Here is a 24,609-nt window from a genome sequence, read left to right on the forward strand (position 1 = left end):
GTTGGTTGGTTGGTTGGTTGGTTGGTTGGTTGGTTGGTTGGTTGGTTGGTTGGTTGGTTGGTTGGTTGGTTGGTTGGTTGGTTGGTTGGTTGGTTGGTTGGTTGGTTGGTTGGTTGGTTGGTTGGTTGGTTGGTTGGTTGGTTGGTTGGTTGGTTGGTTGGTTGGTTGGTTGGTTGGTTGGTTGGTTGGTTGGTTGGTTGGTTGGTTGGTTGGTTGGTTGGTTGGTTGGTTGGTTGGTTGGTTGGTTGGTTGGTTGGTTGGTTGGTTGGTTGGTTGGTTGGTTGGTTGGTTGGTTGGTTGGTTGGTTGGTTGGTTGGTTGGTTGGTTGGTTGGTTGGTTGGTTGGTTGGTTGGTTGGTTGGTTGGTTGGTTGGTTGGTTGGTTGGTTGGTTGGTTGGTTGGTTGGTTGGTTGGTTGGTTGGTTGGTTGGTTGGTTGGTTGGTTGGTTGGTTGGTTGGTTGGTTGGTTGGTTGGTTGGTTGGTTGGTTGGTTGGTTGGTTGGTTGGTTGGTTGGTTGGTTGGTTGGTTGGTTGGTTGGTTGGTTGGTTGGTTGGTTGGTTGGTTGGTTGGTTGGTTGGTTGGTTGGTTGGTTGGTTGGTTGGTTGGTTGGTTGGTTGGTTGGTTGGTTGGTTGGTTGGTTGGTTGGTTGGTTGGTTGGTTGGTTGGTTGGTTGGTTGGTTGGTTGGTTGGTTGGTTGGTTGGTTGGTTGGTTGGTTGGTTGGTTGGTTGGTTGGTTGGTTGGTTGGTTGGTTGGTTGGTTGGTTGGTTGGTTGGTTGGTTGGTTGGTTGGTTGGTTGGTTGGTTGGTTGGTTGGTTGGTTGGTTGGTTGGTTGGTTGGTTGGTTGGTTGGTTGGTTGGTTGGTTGGTTGGTTGGTTGGTTGGTTGGTTGGTTGGTTGGTTGGTTGGTTGGTTGGTTGGTTGGTTGGTTGGTTGGTTGGTTGGTTGGTTGGTTGGTTGGTTGGTTGGTTGGTTGGTTGGTTGGTTGGTTGGTTGGTTGGTTGGTTGGTTGGTTGGTTGGTTGGTTGGTTGGTTGGTTGGTTGGTTGGTTGGTTGGTTGGTTGGTTGGTTGGTTGGTTGGTTGGTTGGTTGGTTGGTTGGTTGGTTGGTTGGTTGGTTGGTTGGTTGGTTGGTTGGTTGGTTGGTTGGTTGGTTGGTTGGTTGGTTGGTTGGTTGGTTGGTTGGTTGGTTGGTTGGTTGGTTGGTTGGTTGGTTGGTTGGTTGGTTGGTTGGTTGGTTGGTTGGTTGGTTGGTTGGTTGGTTGGTTGGTTGGTTGGTTGGTTGGTTGGTTGGTTGGTTGGTTGGTTGGTTGGTTGGTTGGTTGGTTGGTTGGTTGGTTGGTTGGTTGGTTGGTTGGTTGGTTGGTTGGTTGGTTGGTTGGTTGGTTGGTTGGTTGGTTGGTTGGTTGGTTGGTTGGTTGGTTGGTTGGTTGGTTGGTTGGTTGGTTGGTTGGTTGGTTGGTTGGTTGGTTGGTTGGTTGGTTGGTTGGTTGGTTGGTTGGTTGGTTGGTTGGTTGGTTGGTTGGTTGGTTGGTTGGTTGGTTGGTTGGTTGGTTGGTTGGTTGGTTGGTTGGTTGGTTGGTTGGTTGGTTGGTTGGTTGGTTGGTTGGTTGGTTGGTTGGTTGGTTGGTTGGTTGGTTGGTTGGTTGGTTGGTTGGTTGGTTGGTTGGTTGGTTGGTTGGTTGGTTGGTTGGTTGGTTGGTTGGTTGGTTGGTTGGTTGGTTGGTTGGTTGGTTGGTTGGTTGGTTGGTTGGTTGGTTGGTTGGTTGGTTGGTTGGTTGGTTGGTTGGTTGGTTGGTTGGTTGGTTGGTTGGTTGGTTGGTTGGTTGGTTGGTTGGTTGGTTGGTTGGTTGGTTGGTTGGTTGGTTGGTTGGTTGGTTGGTTGGTTGGTTGGTTGGTTGGTTGGTTGGTTGGTTGGTTGGTTGGTTGGTTGGTTGGTTGGTTGGTTGGTTGGTTGGTTGGTTGGTTGGTTGGTTGGTTGGTTGGTTGGTTGGTTGGTTGGTTGGTTGGTTGGTTGGTTGGTTGGTTGGTTGGTTGGTTGGTTGGTTGGTTGGTTGGTTGGTTGGTTGGTTGGTTGGTTGGTTGGTTGGTTGGTTGGTTGGTTGGTTGGTTGGTTGGTTGGTTGGTTGGTTGGTTGGTTGGTTGGTTGGTTGGTTGGTTGGTTGGTTGGTTGGTTGGTTGGTTGGTTGGTTGGTTGGTTGGTTGGTTGGTTGGTTGGTTGGTTGGTTGGTTGGTTGGTTGGTTGGTTGGTTGGTTGGTTGGTTGGTTGGTTGGTTGGTTGGTTGGTTGGTTGGTTGGTTGGTTGGTTGGTTGGTTGGTTGGTTGGTTGGTTGGTTGGTTGGTTGGTTGGTTGGTTGGTTGGTTGGTTGGTTGGTTGGTTGGTTGGTTGGTTGGTTGGTTGGTTGGTTGGTTGGTTGGTTGGTTGGTTGGTTGGTTGGTTGGTTGGTTGGTTGGTTGGTTGGTTGGTTGGTTGGTTGGTTGGTTGGTTGGTTGGTTGGTTGGTTGGTTGGTTGGTTGGTTGGTTGGTTGGTTGGTTGGTTGGTTGGTTGGTTGGTTGGTTGGTTGGTTGGTTGGTTGGTTGGTTGGTTGGTTGGTTGGTTGGTTGGTTGGTTGGTTGGTTGGTTGGTTGGTTGGTTGGTTGGTTGGTTGGTTGGTTGGTTGGTTGGGAGTGAAAGTGGAAAGAGAGAAAGGGGAGCCGTAGTGGAGGGCTACGGAGTAATTTCGACCACCCGGGGATCTTTAGCGTGCACTGACATCGCACAGCACACGGACGCCTCTTCGTTTCGCCTCCATCGAAACGCAGCCGCCGAGGTCGGGTTCGAAACCGGGTACTCCGGCACAGTAGTCGGGCGTCTTACCACTGCACCACCCCGGCGGGGCGCGAAGTGGGAATACGCCGTTTTACTCTCGCCTTGCCGAAATAAGTCGACTCTCAATTACGCCAAGAGGCGAAACGAAGTGGCGTCCGTGTGCTGTGCGATGTCAGCGCACGTTAAAGATCCCCAGGTGGTCGAAATTACTCCGTAGCCCTCCACTACGGCTCCCCTTTCTCTCTTTCCACCTTCATTCCCACCTTCCTCCCTTCCCTTATGGCGCGGTTCAGGTGTCCACAGAGCAAGTGTGACAGATACTGTGCCTTTCCCTTCCTGTGAACCAACCATCATCAAGAGGACCAAAAGCTTGTTCGAATCGATAGAGGTTGAATTGGTGGAAGCCGTTTGAATGCACCCGATTTAGACGGTGCCAATCGTCAGTCTTAATTAAATGTTGGAATTAACGAATTAATAAGTCTGCCATCTGCGCCGTAAGCCATTCATGTACATCAAGAGATCAAAGTGATGCTCACTGCCACTTAAGTTACAGACCAATTTCGAAAACATCTATACTATGCAAATGCTTGAACGTGTTATCTATTCTGCCCTTGTGTATCATCTTGAGTCCAATTCCTTTTTTTACAGCCAATCAGAATGGTTTTCGGCGTAACCACTCTTGTGAAACACAATCGCCTTTACTACTTACCTTTATTTACAGCTTTAGGCCATTCATCGGTTGTTGATTGCATTTTCATAGGTTTCGCTAAGGCCATTGACACCGTGTCTCATCCTCTTGTATACTCCTGAAACTTAGTATTAAATTGGATTGAACTTTTTATGAAGGGTCGCACCCAATATGGGACAGCTAATGACCATAACTCCAATCTTTGTTCACTAATATCGGGCGCTCCTCAAGGATGTTTGTCGGGTGATCTCATTCTTTCATGCTCCAAAGCAACATTATTTCTGCAAGAGGTGTGGCCCAGCCGGCCTCGTAGTTACGGCACACCCCTTGCGAGTCTGTGAAAGCTGGTGAGGTGAACCAGCCCCTTTCATTTCATGGCGCCAATGGGACAAACACACAATTCAGATGGTAAGTAAATTGTGAAGAAATTATCACTGCGCAGGAATTGTCACCTGGACGGACACCTGATCTTCGCCCTGAGCGAAGAGGTGAAGGGGGAAACAAAGTTTAGACGTACCCGTATTCCGATCAGGACGTGCCTGGGTGGGTTTCACTTGCCTCAGAGCATGTTGTAAGATGCGCTGTACTTACAATGTGCCTTGATCCCGCAATACACGTCGTACGAATGCACTCCTGCTGATATTGCATGCAGAGCTGGCTGAAAGTCGCGAACTATGTCGCTGCCTCCGCGGGTGCGCTTCCAGTCCCGTGTCTTCAGCGCGACGAATTGTAAACGCGCTTTCTCATATGTGCATTCATAAGCGAATTGCTGCTTCGGCTGGCAGGCCACCTTTCAGCCGTTGCATATCGACGCAGTGAACTATACTTATCCTTTATTGGCACGTACACAATGGTGAGCATCATAGCTATTGCAAAGTAAAGCGTCGAAATACCAAGATTTTTTGGGTGTAGGTATTGCATTGATGATGATGATGATGATGATGATGATGATGTCCTCTCTCAAAATGGCACATATACCCACGGCGGGGCATTGGCTAGGGTACATTGCAGATACTAAATATATGTGGATAAGGTGTGGAGTACTTAGATAACTATGAGTAAACTAGAATTTGAACAAAAAATAAAAAAGGAAAAAAAAAAGAGGCGCAATGAAGTCTCACACAGCATAGGAATCTGCCTGATGAAGTATAATAATGAACAGCTAGAATCGCACATTGGTTTCAAGGCATATCCCTTGACGCTTGCCTCGAAGGAGAGGAGAACCGGGATGGTTAGAGGAAGCCCTTATCTAGCAAGGGAAGTTTCTAAGTAAATTTTACGGAGAGATGCAAACCACCAGCAGAAGAAAAAATTATCTATGGATTCAATTTCTCCACAGAACTCAAACGTTGGCCAAGGATAGACCCAGACGACATAAATACAGATTTAGTTGCGGTATTCTGCAGCGCAAGAGAGCCATGGACACCTCACATTGCCTGAACTATATATGCGCACACGCCAAGGCTATTTCAGGTGTCGGAAGTCCGCTGCAGCAAAGAGAGGCTCATAACTTAGGTAATGGAGGCGTCGGAAATATTAAAAGCGTGCTATAGTTAAGTAGACGGTATTTGGGACGTAGGGGACATTACACCAATGACGGGCTTTGCTAAAAATTTTGCCTTGTCACTAGATGTAATACCACAGTGGCCAGGGACCCAATGAAAGCGTACATCTGTAATATGAGGAGGAATAAAAAGAGGAAACAGCAAAGCAGAGTGTCCATCAAATTTTCGAGCGCTGTCAAGACAGAAAGACTGGCGAAGAGCAAAACAACTTTAGAGATATTACAAAGAATCTTTATTAAGGCCAACAAAAAGGCCAGAAACTCAGCAACAAAAATAGGCGTAATAATTAACTCTAGTCAAGAGCCCGGGAGTACATACGCTGGAAGGCATATGTGAAAATGGCAATATGGCTCGGAAGATTGTGTAGATACTTCTCTATGAGGCCATTTAATACATTGGCAGACACATTTTTAGCATTCCCTGGGAGTTCAGTTCAGTTCAGGCGTTCAGTCGTGTCCGACTGTTCGTGACCCTATGGACCATGTCACGCCACGCTTTCCGGTCTCTCACTATCTTCTTAACATCACATAGCTTCCTCTGCAATGCCTCGAGAATGCCATCTAACCATCGCGTTCGCTGCCTACCCCTTCTCCGGCGACCCTCAACCTTTCCCAACATCAAATCTTTCTCCAGCGACTCCTCTCTTCTCATCAGATGACCAAAGTAGCTGAACTTTAACTTTAGAATTTGACCCTCCAATGAGCAGTCAGGGTTTATATGGTCGACAATATCGACTGATTTGATCTTCTGGCAGTCCAAGGAACTCTTAAGAGTCTTCGCCAGCACCACAATTCAAACGCGTCAATTCTTCTGGGAGGGTGTCATCAAATGAAAATACAGTATCAGGTCGCTGGTGATTAATTTAATTGTACTAAGAAATTTATTGATACGGAAAGTTTCGACAGTAGCCAATTAGTAACCACAACCTGAGGGAGCTTATATCTAGGCCAAAAATTATCAAATAAGTATGATGGGTTCGAAGTAAATATGTGGTTAGCAAACCCTGGGAAAGGCTCCAAAGAGCCTAAAAACATTTGCGCAGTGAGAAGCTGAAACTGCGAATTTAGATTACGCACCCGAACTTATAGCACAGCACAGCAAGTATAGAGCACATCATTATACACAGATTTGGCCAGACCTAAGCAAAGGCGCAGAGCTGGTCGCTTCAAAACAAACAGGGTTTCAGGCTTGCACCTTGGGCACCCAGAAAAGAGAACGGAACCGAATTCAAGTATTGGCCGTGCGTAGATCTATAAAGGAAGAACAGACTGTCCCGACGCATACCGTATTTTTTGTTGCCGATTCTCACCAACCGGCCAAGGGCACGTTCACCTTTAAGTACAAGACTTCTAATTTGGGGCCTCCAGTCAAACTGCTGGTCGTATATTATAACCAAACATTTAATAGAACCAACCTGCTTGATTAGGATATAATGATATGATAAAGAAATGTTAACAGGAGTTTCCTATGGGAAAACGAGGACGGCGCATTTGTTGGCATTTAAATAAAGCTAACCTCGGGATGTCCAGCCAGACTTCCAGAGCATTTAGATAATCTTGCAATAAACGATATCACTCTCAGAAAAAAAGGTCCACAACCATTAATCCTTTTGGGGACCAAATGTAGGGGGATAAACATTTCGTCTCCAAAGGACAAACTGTAGGACGAGGAACGGTTGCACAGATGCTCCTAAAAAGACTAACAGTTGGTCCTCGAAAGTGATACTAAGAGCACATGTTACTCCCTTAAGGACTAATAGTTGATAATCGAAAATGATCTTTGGGAGTGCAAATATTGCTCCCTCGGTATAACTGTTTATCCTCATAAATGATCCTTGAGAGGGCAAATATTACTGCCTCAAGATTAACTGTTGATCCATATGAACGAATTTCAAAGGAGTAACAATTAAACCACTGAAACAAACTTTTTATCGACAGTTTGGTCACCCTCGCCCGCCGCAGACATGCTAGCTTCGGTCGACTGCGTTGCAATCAGCAGTGCATGAACGTAATACAAGACAGCTCAACTTCACTTTGGAAACTTTTTTATCTCAATTATTATTTAGGCCCAGTTGGCAACGTAGAAAGGACTGGGACTGGACATAAATAAAAAAAAGGAAGACAGAAGAACATGGGTACATTACATTGCAAGTCATTAAGCCAAATAGTGTTGTGTGTGCGTGCGTGCGTGCGCGCGCGCGCGCGCGCGTGTGTGCGTGTGCGTGTGCGTGTGCGTGTGTGTGTGTGTGTGTGTGTGTGTGTGTGTGTGTGTGTGTGTGTGTGTGTGTGTGTGTGTGTGTGTGTGTGTGTGTGTGTGTGTGTGTGTGTGTGTGTGCGCAAAATCTGATAATAAATTAGGCAATAAAGAAAAAAAAAAGCGTTGTGGACGCAATAACCAGGTTCGAATCCTGGTCACGGCAAGTATTTTAATTTTACCATTCGCTACGCCCCTTATACATGTCAGCTCTCCATCTTCGTCCTCCGCGACTCTTTGGAACTGGTTGGCCTTGGCGCCGGCCTTTTTTTCTCTGCGTTTCGTTCCTCGTGGACAGCCGTGATCGTATAGTGGTTAGTACCTTGCGTTGTGGCCGCAATAACCCAGGTTCGAATCCTGGTCACGGCAAGTATTTTAATTTTACCATTCGCTACGCCCCTTATACATCTCAGCTCTCCATCTTTGTCCTCCGCGACTCTTTGGAACTGGCTGGCCTTGGCGCCGGCGTTTTTCTCTCTGCGTCTCGTTCCTCGTGGACAGCCGTGATCGTATAGTGGTTAGTACCTTGCGTTGTGGCCGCAATAACCCAGGTTCGAATCCTGGTCACGGCAAGTATTTTATTTTTACCATTTGCTATACCCTTATACATCTCAGCTCTCCATATTTGTCCTCCGCGACTCTTTGGAACTGGCTGGCCTTGGCGCCGGCGTTTTTCTCTCTGCGTCTGGTTCCTCGTGGACAGCCGTGATCGTATAGTGGTTAGTAACTTGCGTTGTGGCCGCAATAACCCAGGTTCGAATCCTGGTCACGGCAAGTATTTTAATTTTACCATTCGCTATACCCTTATACATCTCAGCTCTCCATCTTCGTCCTCCGCAACTCTTTGGAACTGGCTGGCCTTGGCGCCGGCGCTTTTCTCTCTGCGTCTCGTTCCTCGTGGACAGCCGTGATCGTATAGTGGTTAGTACCTTGCGTTGTGGCCGCAATAACCCAGGTTCGAATCCTGGTCACGGCAAGTATTTTAATTTTACCATTCGCTACGCCCCTTATACTTTTTTTTTTCTTTATTGCCGTGAAACAGAAAACAAAAATACACATGATAAAACGCGTCAACTACACTTGAGCTAACGCGTACGCGGCTAAAATCTTTTCAGGTTCACCAACTCATCAAATAGACATTGCCAATGTGGTGGATCCTGCTGCATCCTGAAAGTTTCGCGTATATACACCGCACTTTCAATGAAGTTTTCACGCGCAGATCGTGTATTTATATCTGCGTGACGCACCTGCATTCGTGTTTTCCACAAACTATGGAGACCAAGAAGCATAATTAAATCATAAGGTGCATCATCGTTCTGCACTGGTAGGAATCTGATTCCGTACGGAGTTAGGGGAAGTTCCTTTTTAATTGTCCTTTGGAGGACGTCCCACAGAAAAACAGCATCCCAACACTGTAAGAAGACGTGTTCAATTGTCTGCGTTTTTTTGCACAACAGGCAATTTGTTGTCCATGGGACGAAGATACCTTTTTCATTCAGCCAGGTTTTAACAGGGAGCGTATTAGAGTGAAGTTTGAAAAGGAACGTTTTAGCAGATGGCCTCACGGGCATCTTCTTTACTCTTTTCAAAACATCCTGCCCTGGGCCTCCACAGTGTATTTCCCTGTAAAAAGGCACCGGCAGCATCACGTCAATGAGATCTTTATACAGTTTTTTTCTGGGAACATTGAAAAGGTAATCAAAAGAAAACCGCACTTCCAGCAACTTGCACGAAAAAACAACTTCGCGCAGGTAGCCAGTCACAGTACCAGGCATGCTTTCACATGACACAATCCATTCAGGGAGCAGCCTCTGCAATCGCACTTGCATCACAGTTCTTAGAAAGGTATCTTTTTGATCACGCAGGAATATAAATCGCGAAACCACTTGTCGCAAGAACAAATGAGCAAGGCCAAGCCCGCCCCTTTTAACAGAAATAAACAAGTTCGTCCGGGCGGTTTTTTCCCATGTGGATGCCCAAATAAAAACAGCAAAAACGCGGTGCATTTTCTGAATTGAGGTTCGTGAGACACACAACACATTCATGAGGTACCACAGCCTTGAAATAAGAAAAACATTGCAAATGGAAGCGCGCGAAAACATTGAGAGTTGCCTTCCTTGCCACGCATCCGCTTTTTCTTTCGCTCTGGATGTTTCTTCCATCCAGTGCATGTTGGCATCTCGATAACAATCTAAAGGCACGCCTAGATATCGCGTTGGGAGAGCAGACCATCGCAGCTTACAGAAGAAATCAGGTGTCACGTCCCAATCACCGTGCCAAAACCCAGAGCTTTTCTCCCAATTGATCTTACATCCGGTTTGATCACAAAATGTTTGGACGACACCCGTAACTTCACAGATGCTCTTTCTAGTTGCACAAAACACTGCTATGTCATCAGCATATGCCAGCATTTTCACGTGTGCTGATTGCAGCTTGAACCCTAAAATGCGATCGCTATCAATGATAGCCAAGCAAAGTGGCTCTAAATACAGTGCAAAAAGCAGGGGTGAGAGTGGGCAGCCCTGCCTTACCGATGAACGTACTGCGATGCTGTCAGTCAGTTCACCATTCACTATAATACGGGTCGTGCAGTTCGCGTAAGCCATTTTAACACCCTCCACTATGACTTTTCCAAGGTTAGAATGCTCCAAAATGGAAAAAAAGAATTTCGTGAGAAACACGGTCAAAGGCTTTCGCCAAATCTAACTGCATCATGGCTATCTGACCACCGAGTGCATCAACACATTCTAGTACGGTTCTTGCGACATGTATATTCGTGGCAATGGATCGACCCTTGATGCCGCACGTTTGATGAGATCCAACCAGTTTTTTTATTACGCTTTGCAGTCTTTTTGCTAAAACCTTCATATACACCTTGTAGTCAACATTGGTGAGGCTAATCGGTCGATATGACCCCACCAACAGTCGTTTTTCCGGATCATCTGTCTTGGGTATTAGCACAATGTGCGATGTAGCGAAAGACAATGGAACAGTATTACGTTCATAAGCTTCAGTGATTACATCGAGCATAAACTGAGCCGCATACTGCTGAAAAGTTTTAAAGAAGGCAGCGCTTAGACCATCCGGCCCAGGGGCCTTCCCAGGTGTCAGGTCATCTATTGCAGATTCTATCTCCTGCAACGTTATCGGTGTTTCTAGGCGCGCTTTACTTTCGTCATCCAGTGCAGGCATCAGTCTTAGAAAGTCTGTTTGAAAGCCGCCTACAGTCTCAAGCTTAGCGCTAAGCAGTTCTTCGAAGTGCTCTGCTACCGCATGCTGAATATCTTTAGCATCTTCTGTGATATGGCCGCCATACCTTATACTCCTAATTTCTTTCTGGCAGGCGTATCTTTTCTCGTCTGCTAGGGCTCGTTTTGTCGGCACTTCTCCAGCCCAAAGTTTTTCAGCCCTTGCACGTATGACAGCCGCTGTGTATCTTTCGCTGTCGATTGTTTCCAGCTCACTTTTAAGCTCTCGTATTTTACTGGCGAAATGCCCTGGCACAGTACTTTCCATGCTCAAAAAAAGAGCAAGTTGTTCATTCAGTTCTTTTTCTTTTTCTTTCTCTTTGTATCGCAGCTTACTACTCTTTTCTATTGCTTTCAATTTGACCCACTCTTTGAAGCTGTCCCATTCCGCTGCAAAACTTACTGGTCGCATAGCAAGACGATTTTCAAACTCTGTCTTAACTTCAGTAAGGAACTCTTCATCGGCAAGAAGTTTGGCATTCAGTTTCCATAGGTACCAGTTAAATCGCGATTTCTTTCCTTTGCGACCAAACACTGCACTCACGAGACAATGATCGCTGAAAGACACAGGTTTGACATCATATGCAGTACATAGGGAAACAAGATCTACCGAGGCATACACCCTGTCCAATCTGGCATGGCTATCTCGCTGAAAGTGCGTGAACTCTGGCTGGTTTCCAGTGGAGAACACACTACCAACATCCTCAAGGCTATACTCATGTACAAGTGCATTCAACAGCTCGGAGCTCCTGTCTCTTCGAGGTTTACACTTGGCCGCTCGGTCCACAGCTGCGCACACACAGTTGTAGTCACCAAGTACAAGCAAGATTTTGTCGACCTTCAACCACAACTCAATAGACTGAAAAAACAATTCACGCTCACGCCCTGAATTGGGAGCATACACACACACAACACGCCAGCATAAATTAGAGTAGGTAAAATCGGTAACCAAAAGCCGACCACTTGGACAGGCAAAAACGGACTCTACGCTTACTCCCAGCGTGTTACGTATAAATAAAAGGCACCCACCCGATACACCAACAGAATGGCATACACACACATAAAAGTTTGTTTGAAAAGAAGCCACCATACGGTCAGTGCTTTCTTGGCTCTCAATCTTTGACTCTTGCACAGCTGCTATATCTATATCATTATCCACAAGGAGGCGACTGAGCTGGCATTGTCGCCTTCTCGCTCCCAGTCCTCTAACATTCAAAGTAGCTACGTGTAACGGCGAATTAAGCTTGAGAGTCATGTACTAGAGAGAGACGCCAGTACCGGCATGGTGCCTACCTTCATGGTTGCGTGGCCTCCGCTTCTGACAAACAGCGGCGTATGCATGCATGTAATGTCCTGCCAGCAGAATGTCGGGATGCATTCAAACGAAGTCCAAGCCCATTGTTTCATTTTTGCTAACACACGCACCACTTGGTTGTAGAAGGTTCGTGACGCTGGTCGGTAGGCAGCCGACCCACAAATCGTTCAGGTCTCCACAAAAACTACGGAGGCGGTTTCCCCGCCTGCCGCGTGTCAGCCGAGAAGTTCGGCTTCGGTCTTAACGTGGCTCTTCGGATGCCAGAAGTTTTCGGCGGCGGCTCACCACAAACACCGCCTGGCAGCTGAGTCTCCTCGACGCTTTCCTCATGCGGACGTTTCGCGGCAATTAAGGCTGCTGTCTCCGGCCCAACCTCCATGGCATCAGTACAGGAAGGCTCAGTACTGAGATGATCCTCAGCGTCAGAAAATTTGGTTAAGTCTTCTGACCCTTCCTTTGACTCGCTTTCATGGTCCTGGGATGGAACGTTCAAGACATGCCGAGGTTCATTCTTTTCATTTGAGACCATCACCTTACCCTTTGTTAAAACCGTCATGGAAGGCGCGTCCTGTTTCGTTGACTGACCTCTAATGTCAGCAGCCTCCTCCGCATCCGCCTCGTCCATAATTAACTCGGACGAGTCTTCGCTGGTCCCAGGTCCGGCAATGCTAGCGTAGGTTCGTGCACACTGGTTGTCTTCATGCCCGAACCGTCGGCAGGTTCCGCAGCGAGGAACCCGGCACTCTTTGCGGATGTGACCCGTACTCCGGCAGCGTAGGCACAACGGGGGTCTGCCTGGCACAATGACGAGCGCGAGCTCACCGCTAACATTGAGCTGATGCGGCAGGTCGTCGAGCTTCATGCCAGCTTTCAGCTTCAGCGTGACGAGTCTAGTTGTAGAGCCCTTTTCCAGCATACCTTTAACACGCCAGCGCTCCCGGGAAACGTCTAACACCTTTCCGTACGGCGCAAATGCAGCACGAACATCTTCATCTGGCACGTTGTGAAGTAGCCAGTGAAGCTTGAGTCGCACGTCCTGGTTCGCCGGGTCAATCACCAAGCAGCGACCGTTTTTCACAGACAGCTCACCTACACTGACAATCTTGTTGACGGCTTCAGTATCCTTGAGAGTGACGGCCCAGACGTGGCTCATCCGATACGCCCCCATAGCGATAACATCGGGGATTAGCGAGTGTTGTGCTAAAGCATCCCGGAAATCTTCCACCCGGTACGGGCGGGCCCTGATATCGGCGTGCAAAAAAACGGTATTCAAAACAAACCGACCTGTTGGAAGTGCAGGCAAAACGACCTGGTAAGTGTTGTCCTTTTCAGAATCCTGTTACCGCGGCCTGACATAGCCGCTGAAGCCGCTCCTGAGGAGCCCTGCATCCTGCGTCCGTTCACTGGCGTGGCCGGAAGCAGAATACGCCCCTTATACATCTCAGCTCTCCATCTTCGTCCTCCGCAACTCTTTGGAACTGGTTGGCCTTGGCGCCGGCGTTTTTCTCTCTGCGTCTCGTTCCTCGTGGACAGCCGTGATCGTATAGTGGTTAGTACCTTGCGTTGTGGCCGCAATAACCCAGGTTCGAATCCTGGTCACGGCAAGTATTTTAATTTTACCATTCGCTACGCCCCTTATACATCTCAGCTCTCCATCTTCGTCCTCCGCAACTCTTTGGAACTGGTTGGCCTTGGCGCCGGCGTTTTTCTCTCTGCGTCTCGTTCCTCGTGGACAGCCGTGATCGTATAGTGGTTAGTACCTTGCGTTGTGGCCGCAATAACCCAGGTTCGAATCCTGGTCACGGCAAGTATTTTAATTTTACCATTCGCTATACCCTTATACATCTCAGCTCTCCATCTTCGTCCTCCGCGACTCTTTGGAACTGGTTGGCCTCGGCGCCGGCGTTTTTCTCTCTGCGTCTCGTTCCTCGTGGACAGCCGTGATCGTATAGTGGTTAGTACCTTGCGTTGTGGCCGCAATAACCCAGGTTCGAATCCTGGTCACGGCAAGTATTTTAATTTTACCATTCGCTATACCCTTATACATCTCAGCTCTCCATCTTCGTCCTCCGCAACTCTTTGGAACTGGTTGGCCTTGGCGCCGGCGGTTTTCTCTCTGCGTCTCGTTCCTCGTGGACAGCCGTGATCGTATAGTGGTTAGTACCTTGCGTTGTGGCCGCAATAACCCAGGTTCGAATCCTGGTCACGGCAAGTATTTTAATTTTACCATTCGCTATACCCTTATACACCTCAGCTCTCCATCTTCGTCCTCCGCGACTCTTTGGAACTGGTTGGCCTCGGCGCCGGCGTTTTTCTCTCTGCGTCTCGTTCCTCGTGGACAGCCGTGATCGTATAGTGGTTAGTACCTTGCGTTGTGGCCGCAATAACCCAGGTTCGAATCCTGGTCACGGCAAGTATTTTAATTTTACCATTCGCTTCGCTATACCCTTATACATCTCAGCTCTCCATCTTCGTCCTCCGCGACTCTTTGGAACTGGTTGGCTTTGGCGCCGGCGTTTTTCTCTCTGCGTCTCGTTCCTCGTGGACAGCCGTGATCGTATAGTGGTTAGTACCTTGCGTTGTGGCCGCAATAACCCAGGTTCGAATCCTGGTCACGGCAAGTATTTTAATTTTACCATTCGCTATACCCTTATACATCTCAGCTCTCCATCTTCGTCCTCCGCGACTCTTTGGAACTGGTTGGCCTTGGCGCCGGCGTTTTTCTCTCTGCGTCTCGTTCCTCGTGGACAGCCGTGATCGTATAGTGGTTAGTACCTTGCGTTGTGGCCGCAATAACCCAGGTTCGAATCCTGGTCACGGCAAGTATTTTAATTTTACCATTCGCTATACCCTTATACATCTCAGCTCTCCATCTTCGTCCTCCACGACTCTTTGGAACTGGTTGGCTTTGGCGCCGGCGTTTTTCTCTCTGCGTCTCGTTCCTCGTGGACAGCCGTGATCGTATAGTGGTTAGTACCTTGCGTTGTGGCCGCAATAACCCAGGTTCGAATCCTGGTCACGGCAAGTATTTTAATTTTACCATTCGCTATACCCTTATACATCTCAGCTCTCCATCTTCGTCCTCCGCAACTCTTTGGAACTGGTTGGCCTTGGCGCCGGCGTTTTTCTCTCTGCGTCTCGTTCCTCGTGGACAGCCGTGATCGTATAGTGGTTAGTACCTTGCGTTGTGGCCGCAATAACCCAGGTTCGAATCCTGGTCACGGCAAGTATTTTAATTTTACCATTCGCTATACCCTTATACATCTCAGCTCTCCATCTTCGTCCTCCACGACTCTTTGGAACTGGTTGGCTTTGGCGCCGGCGTTTTTCTCTCTGCGTCTCGTTCCTCGTGGACAGCCGTGATCGTATAGTGGTTAGTACCTTGCGTTGTGGCCGCAATAACCCAGGTTCGAATCCTGGTCACGGCAAGTATTTTAATTTTACCGTTCGCTATACCCTTATACATCTCAGCTCTCCATCTTCGTCCTCCACGACTCTTTGGAACTGGTTGGCTTTGGCGCCGGCGTTTTTCTCTCTGCGTCTCGTTCCTCGTGGACAGCCGTGATCGTATAGTGGTTAGTACCTTGCGTTGTGGCCGCAATAACCCAGGTTCGAATCCTGGTCACGGCAAGTATTTTAATTTTACCGTTCGCTATACCCTTATACATCTCAGCTCTCCATCTTCGTCCTCCGCGACTCTTTGGAACTGGTTGGCCTCGGCGCCGGCGGTTTTCTCCCTGCGTGTCGTTCCTCGTGGACAGCCGTGATCGTATAGTGGTTAGTACCTTGCGTTGTGGCCGCAATAACCCAGGTTCGAATCCTGGTCACGGCAAGTATTTTAATTTTACCATTCGCTATACCCTTATACATCTCAGCTCTCCATCTTCGTCCTCCGCGACTCTTTGGAACTGGTTGGCCTCGGCGCCGGCGGTTTTCTCCCTGCGTCTCGTTCCTCGTGGACAGCCGTGATCATATTCTACTTCCGGCCACCACCGTGTACGGACGCGGAATCATGTGCTCCGACGGAGCGGCGATTGCGGCTTTTACCGGCCGCGGAAACAGGATCTCAGATAGCGAGGACAGCGATTATCAGCTTATTCTGCCTCAGCTGCCAACCGGACGCATCGTTCAGAACACCGTGTTTTTGCACGGCGACGTGCGAGCAAGGCCCTACAGGGTTGAAGATTTACGAGATGCGCTCTTGCCTACAGGCTTACTGCCGGATGTGGTGGCCCTGGGAGCCTACCAGGTTAACCACGTTTGGGCAGTCACCCTTAAAGGTTCCGAGGCTACAAAACGGCTGCTTGGTGTGAAGGAGCTAATGGTGAAGAGGCGACGCTGTGTTATCATCGACCCGCAGGAACAGCAGGTGAAGCTGAAGCTTCACTGGCTATTGCATGGAGTGGCGGACGAGGACGTCCGGTCCGCACTCGCGGCCTTTGGGACTGTAATGGATGTCAGACGAGAGCGCTGGCGAGTGCAGGGTGTGAGTGACAAGGGCTCCACAACAAGGTCGGTGCTTTTGAAGCTGAAGAACGGCATGAAAATAGAAGACCTGCCGCACCAGTTACGGGTCGGTGGTGAACTGGCACTAGTTGTCGCACCTGGTCGCCCGATGCAGTGCCTGCGATGCCATGGCTCGGGCCACGTGAGAAGAGAGTGCAAGGTGCCGCGTTGCTCGATCTGCAGGCGATTTGGGCATGAGGACTCGCAGTGCGTCCGTACCTACGCCGCGGCAACGAGAACGGCGGCGAGTGATGACACCGAGCACCTCATGGACGAGGTTGAGGCGGAGGACGCTGCGGAGGGGACTGGTGAGATAGCGACTGCTTCGGGAGCAGAAATGCCTCTCCTTAGCGAAGGAGCCCAGGATAAAAGCACGGACAGGGCAAGTGAAATGGTGGAAAACCCATCATCGGCAGCGTCGGACATCAACGAAGATGGATCCAGTCAAACGCAGCAGCCAGCAGCAGTGAAGGGTCAGGAGCCCCCAGGCAATGGCAATGTAAGTTCAGTGGGTGCCGGAACTGCAATTAAACGCCCCCACGACGCAGCCGGCGATCTCGACGACATGCCGTATACAAGCAGTGTTGACGAGCCGCCTGTGAAAGCGGTGCAGGGACGGCGGTCGTCCTTCAAGCCGCGACCTAACATCGCAGCGGAACGAAAACCTGTCGACAAGCCACCCCCGCCGAAAAGCGAGACCGGCCAGCCGGGCGGCTCCGGAGGCGTCTAGCGGCTTGCTAGACGTTAAAGGTAAGCACCATGCTCCTGGGCCTACCTCATGATTAGAGCAACAATGGCACCTGAACCGTCTCTAAGTGTAGCCACGTTGAATGTCAGAGGACTAGCGAGCAAAAGAAAACAAAGTCAATTGTATCGGCTGATAACAGATAATGACATTGACGTACTAGCTGTTCAGGAGACAAAAGTCGAGGGAAAAGAGGAGACTGGGAGCATGGTGCTGCGTTTTACCTCAAGGTACTACGCTCTGGTTAGCCACGCTGTTGGGTTGTCGGCAGGATGCGTACTCTTTGTCAAAAAGTTACCGGGTCTTACTGTGCAGAGCATCACATCAGGGTCCTCTGGAAGACTCGTTATTTGTGATTTTAGTTATTGCCAAAGAGAATATCGGGTTATTTGCATATACGCACCAAATGCAGTGGATGAGAGATATAATTTTTTCGCTATGGTTCAGCAATATGTGGACCCTGAAAAATGCCTCATTATGTTGGGGGACTATAACTGTGTACTGAATTCTAGAGACAAAACCAGCGGCACGGCTTTCCGAGATAAGAGCACAGATTTATTAGCCGATATTGTTACCGCAGCCGAGTTAATCGACGTGGCCGAAGTCCTAGAGAGTGGACAGGCAGTGAAGTACACTCATTTCCAGGGGACAAGCCACGCACGCCTAGGCCGGGTTTATGTAGCACTCGACTTGATCTCAAAATGCCGCACTTACACCGTGCTACCGCTGTGTTTTACTGACCACTGTCTGGTTAAGTGCGTAATAGGAACAAAGAAAGAAGTTAGGAAGTTTGCTTGGGATATGTGGAAAATGAACGTTAAGCTTCTCAACGACGAATATTTTGTAGCAAAAGTGACAGAAGAAACCAACAGAATAAATATGAACGATTACTGTAAGGTGGGACAACAGTGGGAACTATGCAAAGAGCAAATCAAAATCACAGCGATTGATAGGGCCAGTTCGATTCGATTTCACGAAAAAATTAAAGAAAACGAACTGCAGAAAACACTAAAGATGTTAATAACAGAGGAATGCAAAAAGCCAGGCGTTTTCAAAGATGACGTGAGGATTATAAAACAGCAATTACAGCTGATCGAAGAGGAGCGTTATCGGGGCGCGCTGGAGCGAGCTAGAACAAATGCACTAAAAGCGGGCGAAGTACCTACGAAGCGGGCTTTAGGTTTGGAAAAAACGAACGGCCAACGAAACCACGTATGCGAGATAGAGCGGAACGGCGTTGTGGTGTCAGATAACGACGGCATTGGGCGAGAGTTCTTTGAGCATTATCAGGCGTTATTCGCGTTTCATGAAGCTGACTTGGACGGTTTCAAAAAGATGTTTCTGGGTCAGATGCCGCGACTGGCCGACGAGGTAAAAGAAGTTTTGGAGCGGCCAATAACCGAAAGAGAAGTGTGCCGAGCAATTGAAAACTTGAACGACGGAAAGTCGCCTGGGCCCGATGGCTTGAGTGCCGCGTTCTACAAGTTTTTCAAAGATAAGTTGTCTGCAGTGCTTACAGCTGTATTGAATGAGGCATACCAACTGAAAGAATTACCACCGTCATATAGTACATCACATACTGTTCTCATACCAAAAACTGACGATACAGAAAGACTTCGCCTTGTAACGAGTTACAGGCCCATCTCTTTAACCAATGTTGACTATAAAATATTCATGAAAGTCTTAGCAGCTAGGCTCCAGACAGTGATTAAGGACATAGTAGGGTGCCACCAGACATGTGGAATCAAGGGAAGGTCTATAGTAAGCAACATACACAAGATGCGGTGCGTGCTTGAGTGCTGTGATGTCATGCAATCTGGCGTCGCGGTTTTGCAGCTCGACCTAGAGAAGGCCTTTGACTGTGTATCACATGTTATCCTGTTCGCCATTCTTGACCATATTAATGTCGGTTCGGTTATCAGAGAGGGTGTGGTCATGGCGTACAGGAGTTGCTCAACGCGGCTTATTGTAAACAAGTCACTGGGGGCCCCCATTGCCATGCAGCGTGCGGTACGCCAAGGCTGCCCCATCAGCCCACTTTTATTTTGTCTGTACATCGAATCACTATGCTTGACTATTATTAAAAATGATTCTGTTCACGGTTTTCGACTCCAAGCTGCCGAAGTGAAGCTCTTAGCATATGCCGACGACGTCGCAGTGTGTTGTATTGATAGAGAAAGTATTATAGCAGTGGTCGAAGAGGTAAAATGTTTTCGGGACATCACAGGGAGTTTGATCAATTGGGAAAAATGCCTGGGATTTTGGCATGGAGAATGGGCGTCAACCCCAGACACGTTTGCAGGCGTAACGTGGGTGAAGACCCCAGTGAAGTACCTGGGTGTCCCTCTGCAATTCTACGAAAGCAATGATGGCCTCTGGAGAAGCCAGGCGCATGAAATACGTGAGAAAGCAGACAGATGGAAGGGGGTTCCTCTCTCGTTTTTTGCCAAGGCAACTGTGTGTAATCTTTTTTTTATAAGCAAATTATGGTATCTAATGCAGGTTTTGCATTGCTCGCGGCTAAATGTGCAAAAGCTGCACAGAGTGTTTGCCACCTTTATTTGGGCATCGCAGTGGGAAAGGTGCAGCCGAACAAATTTGTTCAGAAAGGTGGAGGACGGCGGTCTTGGTCTGGCGCACCTCTTTGTGCGACAGCTTATTAACAGGTTTCTGTTTTTCCGGGACACAAAAGACTCTTTCTTACGAACGGTGTGCCAAATGAGATTAAGACGGGCGTTGCCAAACTTTGTGATCGGCACGAATGAAATGCCAGGGCCAATTAAGGGCTTTTTCAAGGAGGTGGTGATGAGCGTATGTTTCTTGACAGTACGATTTTCCAACGATTATTTGTCTGCGGTGAAAAGGAAAACACTGTACAAAGATGTGTGCGACAGCATACTTCCTGTACCGATGTACAGAGCCATGCACAGTGGAGAGCCGGGCCAGAATGTGTTAAAACGGGTGAAGAAAATGCAGGTGACACCAGGCATGAAGTCCTTTTTTTTTAAACTTCATACTGAAACACTTCCAGTCAAAACATTCCTTGAACAACGAGGTTTTTTCTTGCCATGGGGAACTAACTGTCTAATCTGCAAGATACCCGAAACTATAGATCATGTTTTTCTTCACTGCTGGGAAGGAGTGTATTTCTGGGATGTTCTGCAGAGAACAGTGAAAAAGGATTTCCCTCTAGATCCACACGGGATCAGATATTTGGCGACAGATAACGAAGATGGTTTTCCTTTCGATCTCGTAATGTTGGCTGGCCTCCACTCTGTATGGCGCTCGCGCATGGCCGGCTTCTATTGTGATCCTGATGCGAGGCCGGCACGGTTGTATTTTCGGGAGAGCATTTCCCGCTTCGTTGAGGTGCAGAAGACACTTGAATGTGTGCCGCAGTGGCTGCCAAGGCTGGAAGCCTTGGCAGGCCTAAGGGAATTTTAAGTGACAATGTCAGTACAAAACTGACAGCGTTTCCTTTTTTGTTCCACGTCTTGCCTGTGTTTGTATATAGTGTATCGTGATGTACTGAATTGGTTGTCGGAGCCCGGCAATAAAGAAAAAAAAAAAAAAAAAGGACAGCCGTGATCGTATAGTGGTTAGTACCTTGCGTTGTGGCCGCAATAACCCAGGTTCGAATCCTGGTCACGGCAAGTGTTTTAATTTTACCATTCGCTATACCCTTATACATCTCAGCTCTCCATCTTCGTCCTCCGCGACTCTTTGGAACTGGTTCGCCTTGGCGCCGGCGTTTTTCTCTCTGCGTCTCGTTCCTCGTGGACAGCCGTGATCGTATAGCGGTTAGTACCTTGCGTTGTGGCCGCAATAACCCAGGTTCGAATCCTGGTCACGGCAAGTATTTTAATTTTACCATTCGCTATACCCTTATACATCTCAGCTCTCCATCTTCGTCCTCCGCAACTCTTTGGAACTGGTTGGCCTTGGCGCCGGCGTTTTTCTCTCTGCGTCTCGTTCCTCGTGGACAGCCGTGATCGTATAGTGGTTAGTACCTTGCGTTGTGGCCGCAATAACCCAGGTTCGAATCCTGGTCACGGCAAGTATTTTAATTTTACCATTCGCTATATCCTTATACATCTCAGCTCTCCATCTTCGTCCTCCGCGACTCTTTGGAACTGGTTGGCCTCGGCGCCGGCGTTTTTCTCTCTGCGTCTCGTTCCTCGTGGACAGCCGTGATCGTATAGTGGTTAGTACCTTGCGTTGTGGCCGCAATAACCCAGGTTCGAATCCTGGTCACGGCAAGTATTTTAATTTTACCATTCGCTATACCCTTATACATCTCAGCTCTCCATCTTCGTCCTCCGCAACTCTTTGGAACTGGTTGGCCTTGGCGCCGGCGTTTTTCTCTCTGCGTCTCGTTCCTCGTGGACAGCCGTGATCGTATAGTGGTTAGTACCTTGCGTTGTGGCCGCAATAACCCAGGTTCGAATCCTGGTCACGGCAAGTATTTTAATTTTACCATTCGCTATACCCTTATACACCTCAGCTCTCCATCTTCGTCCTCCGCGACTCTTTGGAACTGGTTGGCCTCGGCGCCGGCGTTTTTCTCTGCGTCTCGTTCCTCGTGGACAGCCGTGATCGTATAGTGGTTAGTACCTTGCGTTGTGGCCGCAATAACCCAGGTTCGAATCCTGGTCACGGCAAGTATTTTAATTTTACCATTCGCTTCGCTATACCCTTATACATCTCAGCTCTCCATCTTCGTCCTCCGCGACTCTTTGGAACTGGTTGGCTTTGGCGCCGGCGTTTTTCTCTCTTCGTCTCGTTCCTCGTGGACAGCCGTGAGGGATTCCACTTCCGGCCACCACTGTGAACGGACGCGTTATCATGAGCTCCGTCGGAGCGGTGTTAGCGGCTCAGCCGAGCCGCGGAAACAGGTTTGCTGCTGAAGATAACGACACAGGCTACGAAGTTATGCTGCCCCACCTCCCAACAGGTCGTATTGTTTTTAATACCGTATTTTTGCACGGCGACGTTCGAGCGCGGCCGTATAGGGTCGAGGACTACAGGGATGCCCTTGCCCGTTTGGAATTGCTTCCCGATGTTGTGGCCTTGGGAGCATTCCAAATGAATCATGTGTGGGCAGTCACGTTTAAGAACACGGAAGCCGTTAAGAAAGTGCTTGCTGCCGGGAGCATGACTGTGAAGGAGCACCGGTGTCTTGTGATTGACCCCAACAAGCAAGAGGTTCGCATTAAAGTGCACTGGGTCCTTCACAACGTGACTGATGAAGAAGTGCGTGCGGCCTTCCTTCCGTACGGCGAGGTGACCGAGTGTTCGAAGGAGCGCTGGCGTGTGCACGGCGTCACAGAAAAAGGGTCAACGACCCGTGTACTAAGCCTGAAGCTGAAATCCAATGTGACAGTTGAAGACATACCTCATCAACTGCGAATAGCCGGTGAACCTGCACTTTTGGTTGTAGCTGGGAGGCCTCCGCTCTGCCTCCGCTGCCAAGGGAAAGGCCACATTCGCCGCGACTGTCGGGTACCTCGGTGCTCGCGCTGTCGCCGGTTTGGTCACGACGAAAGCGAGTGTGTACCTACGTACGCAAGCAAGACCGGACCAGGAAGGAACGTCGATGTGACTGAACACGTTATGGACGAGGTGGAGGCTGAGGAAGCATCAAGGGCAGCTGGAGGCAAAACAGCAACCGTCGAGAAGAGCACGCAGCCTTCAAGTGTTGGGCCTAGTGCCACAAGTCCGGCCGAGGCACCTTCAGTACCGCAACGCGTCTCGGAGGAAAAGACGAGCCAAGAAAAGCAGCCGCCTACTCTCAGAGCCCCTGCTAGAACACTTGACGAACCGCACGTCGAACACCCCCATAATGAGGTCTCATTGGAGGAAGCTGCTGTCACGGCCACAAAACGCGCTTACCTCGAAACTGTGAAAGATGACCGACAAACTGATGGAGCACCCGCGGAGGAGCCGCCCACCAAGGCGGTAATGACGCGACGGTCTCCCTACAGGCCAAGACCAAATATTCCACCAGACATACGACCTGCGGTAGAGGCGCCTGAATAGCGCTTCTACAGCTGTAATGTGCTGCCGTCGCTTTCCGGATCAGCGTGCCATGGTGGAGACGATATACCATGGAAGGGAACTGTGAGCTTGACCGTCAAACTTTGGCCATGGACTGTGAAAGTGCGTGTGATCGTTGCGAGGCGGTGCACTTTGTGGAGCTCCAGCACACGGAATCCCCTTCAGCGCCACGGTACCCTGAGGTGAGCACTGCGCGAGCAGTGGGTGCCTTTAAAAATGAACAAAAGATTCAACTGCCACTACGCGTAGCCACACTGAACGTGCGTGGACTGGCGGCGAGGAAGCGCCAGTGTCAGGTCAACCGCCTCTTTTTAGAAAATGAATTGGATGTAATCGCATTACAAGAAACTAAGATTGAGAGCGAGGAGCACACAGATCGCATGGTTGAAATTTTTCGGTCCCGATACAATGTCTGCGTATGTCACGCGGTTGGAAAGTCCGGAGGTTGCGCGTTATTTTTGAGAAATAATCTTGGAATTGGGAATGAAACCATTGTCACATCCGAAGAGGGTCGATTACTGGTTGTCGATTTCACCCTTTCTGGATGCTCATGGAGAGTGATTTGTGTGTATGCCCCTAACAATTACAAGGAACGTGTTAGTTTTTTTGAAAAGGTCAAAGTGTTTTTGAAATGCGAGAGAAGCGTTGTTTTGATGGGTGATTTTAACTGTGTCTGCATGCCAGAGGATCGAGTGCCGATCACCCCTGTGCGTGATCAGAGTGCGCAGTATCTCGATGCAATAATTCAAGAACACGACATGGAAGATCTGGGCTGGGTGTTGCTTCAAGGCTCGCAGCCATGTTTTACGCACTTCCAACGCGGTAGCAATGCAAGACTAGATAGAGTATACGCAAGCATAGGATTTGTGACAATGTGTTCCAACCATGAAGTGAAACATGTTTCTTTCAGCGATCACAGCCTTGTTATTGTAAGCTTTGGGAAGAAACATAGTAGGACTCGTTTCAACTGGAAACTTTGGAAATTTAATGTTAAACTGCTGGAGGATGAAACCTTTGTTAAACAAATTATAGACTTAATCAAAATGCCTTGCGTCAAATCAGCAAGCTGCGCAGATAAGTGGGAAAATTTTAAGAACACAGTCAAGATGAAAGCGATAGAACGAGGAACTATCCTTCATCAAAGCGAAAAGAAACGAGTCAAAGAATTGGAGTGCAAATTAGACTTTTTGACAAGTATGGAAACAGCAGTGCCCGGTTTGTACATAAAAGAAATCCGAGAAGTCAAAAGCCAGCTAGAAGCTCTGGAGGCAGATAAGTACCGAGCTGCTGGGATAAGGGCGCGCGCCGAAAAGTTGTGGGCTGGTGAAGTGCCGAATAAGCGTGCATTGTGTGATGAAAGAAGATATGCAGCACAAAATGAAATTCAACAGATCCGCTACCGCAACAGAATAACGACCGACCGCGAA

The 24,609-nt window shown here is 48.8% G+C and overlaps 2 protein-coding genes and 21 non-coding genes across 23 annotated transcripts; all 23 read left to right on the plus strand.

Moving 5' to 3' along the window:
* The first annotated feature begins 7,608 nt into the window (after positions 1-7,608).
* On the plus strand, positions 7,609-7,680 carry TRNAH-GUG (transfer RNA histidin (anticodon GUG)). The gene has a single exon. It is a non-coding gene; the product is annotated as a tRNA-His (tRNA).
* A 131-nt stretch (positions 7,681-7,811) lies between these two features.
* On the plus strand, positions 7,812-7,883 carry TRNAH-GUG (transfer RNA histidin (anticodon GUG)). Its single transcript has one exon. It is a non-coding gene; the product is annotated as a tRNA-His (tRNA).
* Positions 7,884-8,215: 332 nt separating this feature from the next.
* Positions 8,216-8,287, plus strand: TRNAH-GUG (transfer RNA histidin (anticodon GUG)). The gene has a single exon. It is a non-coding gene; the product is annotated as a tRNA-His (tRNA).
* A 5,119-nt stretch (positions 8,288-13,406) lies between these two features.
* On the plus strand, positions 13,407-13,478 carry TRNAH-GUG (transfer RNA histidin (anticodon GUG)). The gene has a single exon. It is a non-coding gene; the product is annotated as a tRNA-His (tRNA).
* A 131-nt stretch (positions 13,479-13,609) lies between these two features.
* On the plus strand, positions 13,610-13,681 carry TRNAH-GUG (transfer RNA histidin (anticodon GUG)). The gene has a single exon. It is a non-coding gene; the product is annotated as a tRNA-His (tRNA).
* A 130-nt stretch (positions 13,682-13,811) lies between these two features.
* TRNAH-GUG (transfer RNA histidin (anticodon GUG)) lies at positions 13,812-13,883 on the plus strand. Its single transcript has one exon. It is a non-coding gene; the product is annotated as a tRNA-His (tRNA).
* A 130-nt stretch (positions 13,884-14,013) lies between these two features.
* TRNAH-GUG (transfer RNA histidin (anticodon GUG)) lies at positions 14,014-14,085 on the plus strand. Its single transcript has one exon. It is a non-coding gene; the product is annotated as a tRNA-His (tRNA).
* A 130-nt stretch (positions 14,086-14,215) lies between these two features.
* TRNAH-GUG (transfer RNA histidin (anticodon GUG)) lies at positions 14,216-14,287 on the plus strand. The gene has a single exon. It is a non-coding gene; the product is annotated as a tRNA-His (tRNA).
* Positions 14,288-14,422: 135 nt separating this feature from the next.
* TRNAH-GUG (transfer RNA histidin (anticodon GUG)) lies at positions 14,423-14,494 on the plus strand. The gene has a single exon. It is a non-coding gene; the product is annotated as a tRNA-His (tRNA).
* Positions 14,495-14,624: 130 nt separating this feature from the next.
* On the plus strand, positions 14,625-14,696 carry TRNAH-GUG (transfer RNA histidin (anticodon GUG)). The gene has a single exon. It is a non-coding gene; the product is annotated as a tRNA-His (tRNA).
* A 130-nt stretch (positions 14,697-14,826) lies between these two features.
* Positions 14,827-14,898, plus strand: TRNAH-GUG (transfer RNA histidin (anticodon GUG)). Its single transcript has one exon. It is a non-coding gene; the product is annotated as a tRNA-His (tRNA).
* A 130-nt stretch (positions 14,899-15,028) lies between these two features.
* Positions 15,029-15,100, plus strand: TRNAH-GUG (transfer RNA histidin (anticodon GUG)). Its single transcript has one exon. It is a non-coding gene; the product is annotated as a tRNA-His (tRNA).
* Positions 15,101-15,230: 130 nt separating this feature from the next.
* Positions 15,231-15,302, plus strand: TRNAH-GUG (transfer RNA histidin (anticodon GUG)). Its single transcript has one exon. It is a non-coding gene; the product is annotated as a tRNA-His (tRNA).
* Positions 15,303-15,432: 130 nt separating this feature from the next.
* Positions 15,433-15,504, plus strand: TRNAH-GUG (transfer RNA histidin (anticodon GUG)). Its single transcript has one exon. It is a non-coding gene; the product is annotated as a tRNA-His (tRNA).
* Positions 15,505-15,634: 130 nt separating this feature from the next.
* On the plus strand, positions 15,635-15,706 carry TRNAH-GUG (transfer RNA histidin (anticodon GUG)). Its single transcript has one exon. It is a non-coding gene; the product is annotated as a tRNA-His (tRNA).
* Positions 15,707-15,886: 180 nt separating this feature from the next.
* On the plus strand, positions 15,887-17,307 carry LOC146172774 (uncharacterized). The gene has a single exon (XM_084583122.1). It carries the CDS (start codon positions 15,887-15,889, stop codon positions 17,108-17,110), a length of 1,224 nt encoding a protein of 407 aa, XP_084439248.1. The 3' UTR covers positions 17,111-17,307.
* A 3,399-nt stretch (positions 17,308-20,706) lies between these two features.
* On the plus strand, positions 20,707-20,778 carry TRNAH-GUG (transfer RNA histidin (anticodon GUG)). Its single transcript has one exon. It is a non-coding gene; the product is annotated as a tRNA-His (tRNA).
* Positions 20,779-20,908: 130 nt separating this feature from the next.
* Positions 20,909-20,980, plus strand: TRNAH-GUG (transfer RNA histidin (anticodon GUG)). Its single transcript has one exon. It is a non-coding gene; the product is annotated as a tRNA-His (tRNA).
* A 130-nt stretch (positions 20,981-21,110) lies between these two features.
* Positions 21,111-21,182, plus strand: TRNAH-GUG (transfer RNA histidin (anticodon GUG)). Its single transcript has one exon. It is a non-coding gene; the product is annotated as a tRNA-His (tRNA).
* Positions 21,183-21,312: 130 nt separating this feature from the next.
* On the plus strand, positions 21,313-21,384 carry TRNAH-GUG (transfer RNA histidin (anticodon GUG)). Its single transcript has one exon. It is a non-coding gene; the product is annotated as a tRNA-His (tRNA).
* A 130-nt stretch (positions 21,385-21,514) lies between these two features.
* TRNAH-GUG (transfer RNA histidin (anticodon GUG)) lies at positions 21,515-21,586 on the plus strand. The gene has a single exon. It is a non-coding gene; the product is annotated as a tRNA-His (tRNA).
* Positions 21,587-21,714: 128 nt separating this feature from the next.
* Positions 21,715-21,786, plus strand: TRNAH-GUG (transfer RNA histidin (anticodon GUG)). Its single transcript has one exon. It is a non-coding gene; the product is annotated as a tRNA-His (tRNA).
* Positions 21,787-21,935: 149 nt separating this feature from the next.
* On the plus strand, positions 21,936-23,164 carry LOC146172781 (uncharacterized). The gene has a single exon (XM_084584963.1). The coding sequence runs from the start codon at positions 21,971-21,973 to the stop codon at positions 23,162-23,164; it is 1,194 nt and encodes a 397-aa protein (XP_084441089.1). The 5' UTR covers positions 21,936-21,970.
* Positions 23,165-24,609: the final 1,445 nt, after the last annotated feature.

Source organism: Amblyomma maculatum, chromosome 11 (assembly GCF_055883805.1).
Source record: "Amblyomma maculatum isolate TAMU_Amacu chromosome 11, ASM5588380v1, whole genome shotgun sequence".
Taxonomy (NCBI): Eukaryota; Metazoa; Arthropoda; class Arachnida; order Ixodida; family Ixodidae; genus Amblyomma; species Amblyomma maculatum.

Coding starts and splice junctions, on each gene's coding strand:
- LOC146172774 (XM_084583122.1), top strand. CDS start 15,887: ATGTGCTCCGACGGAGCGGCGATTGCGGCTTTTACCGGCCGCGGAAAC.
- LOC146172781 (XM_084584963.1), top strand. CDS start 21,971: ATGAGCTCCGTCGGAGCGGTGTTAGCGGCTCAGCCGAGCCGCGGAAAC.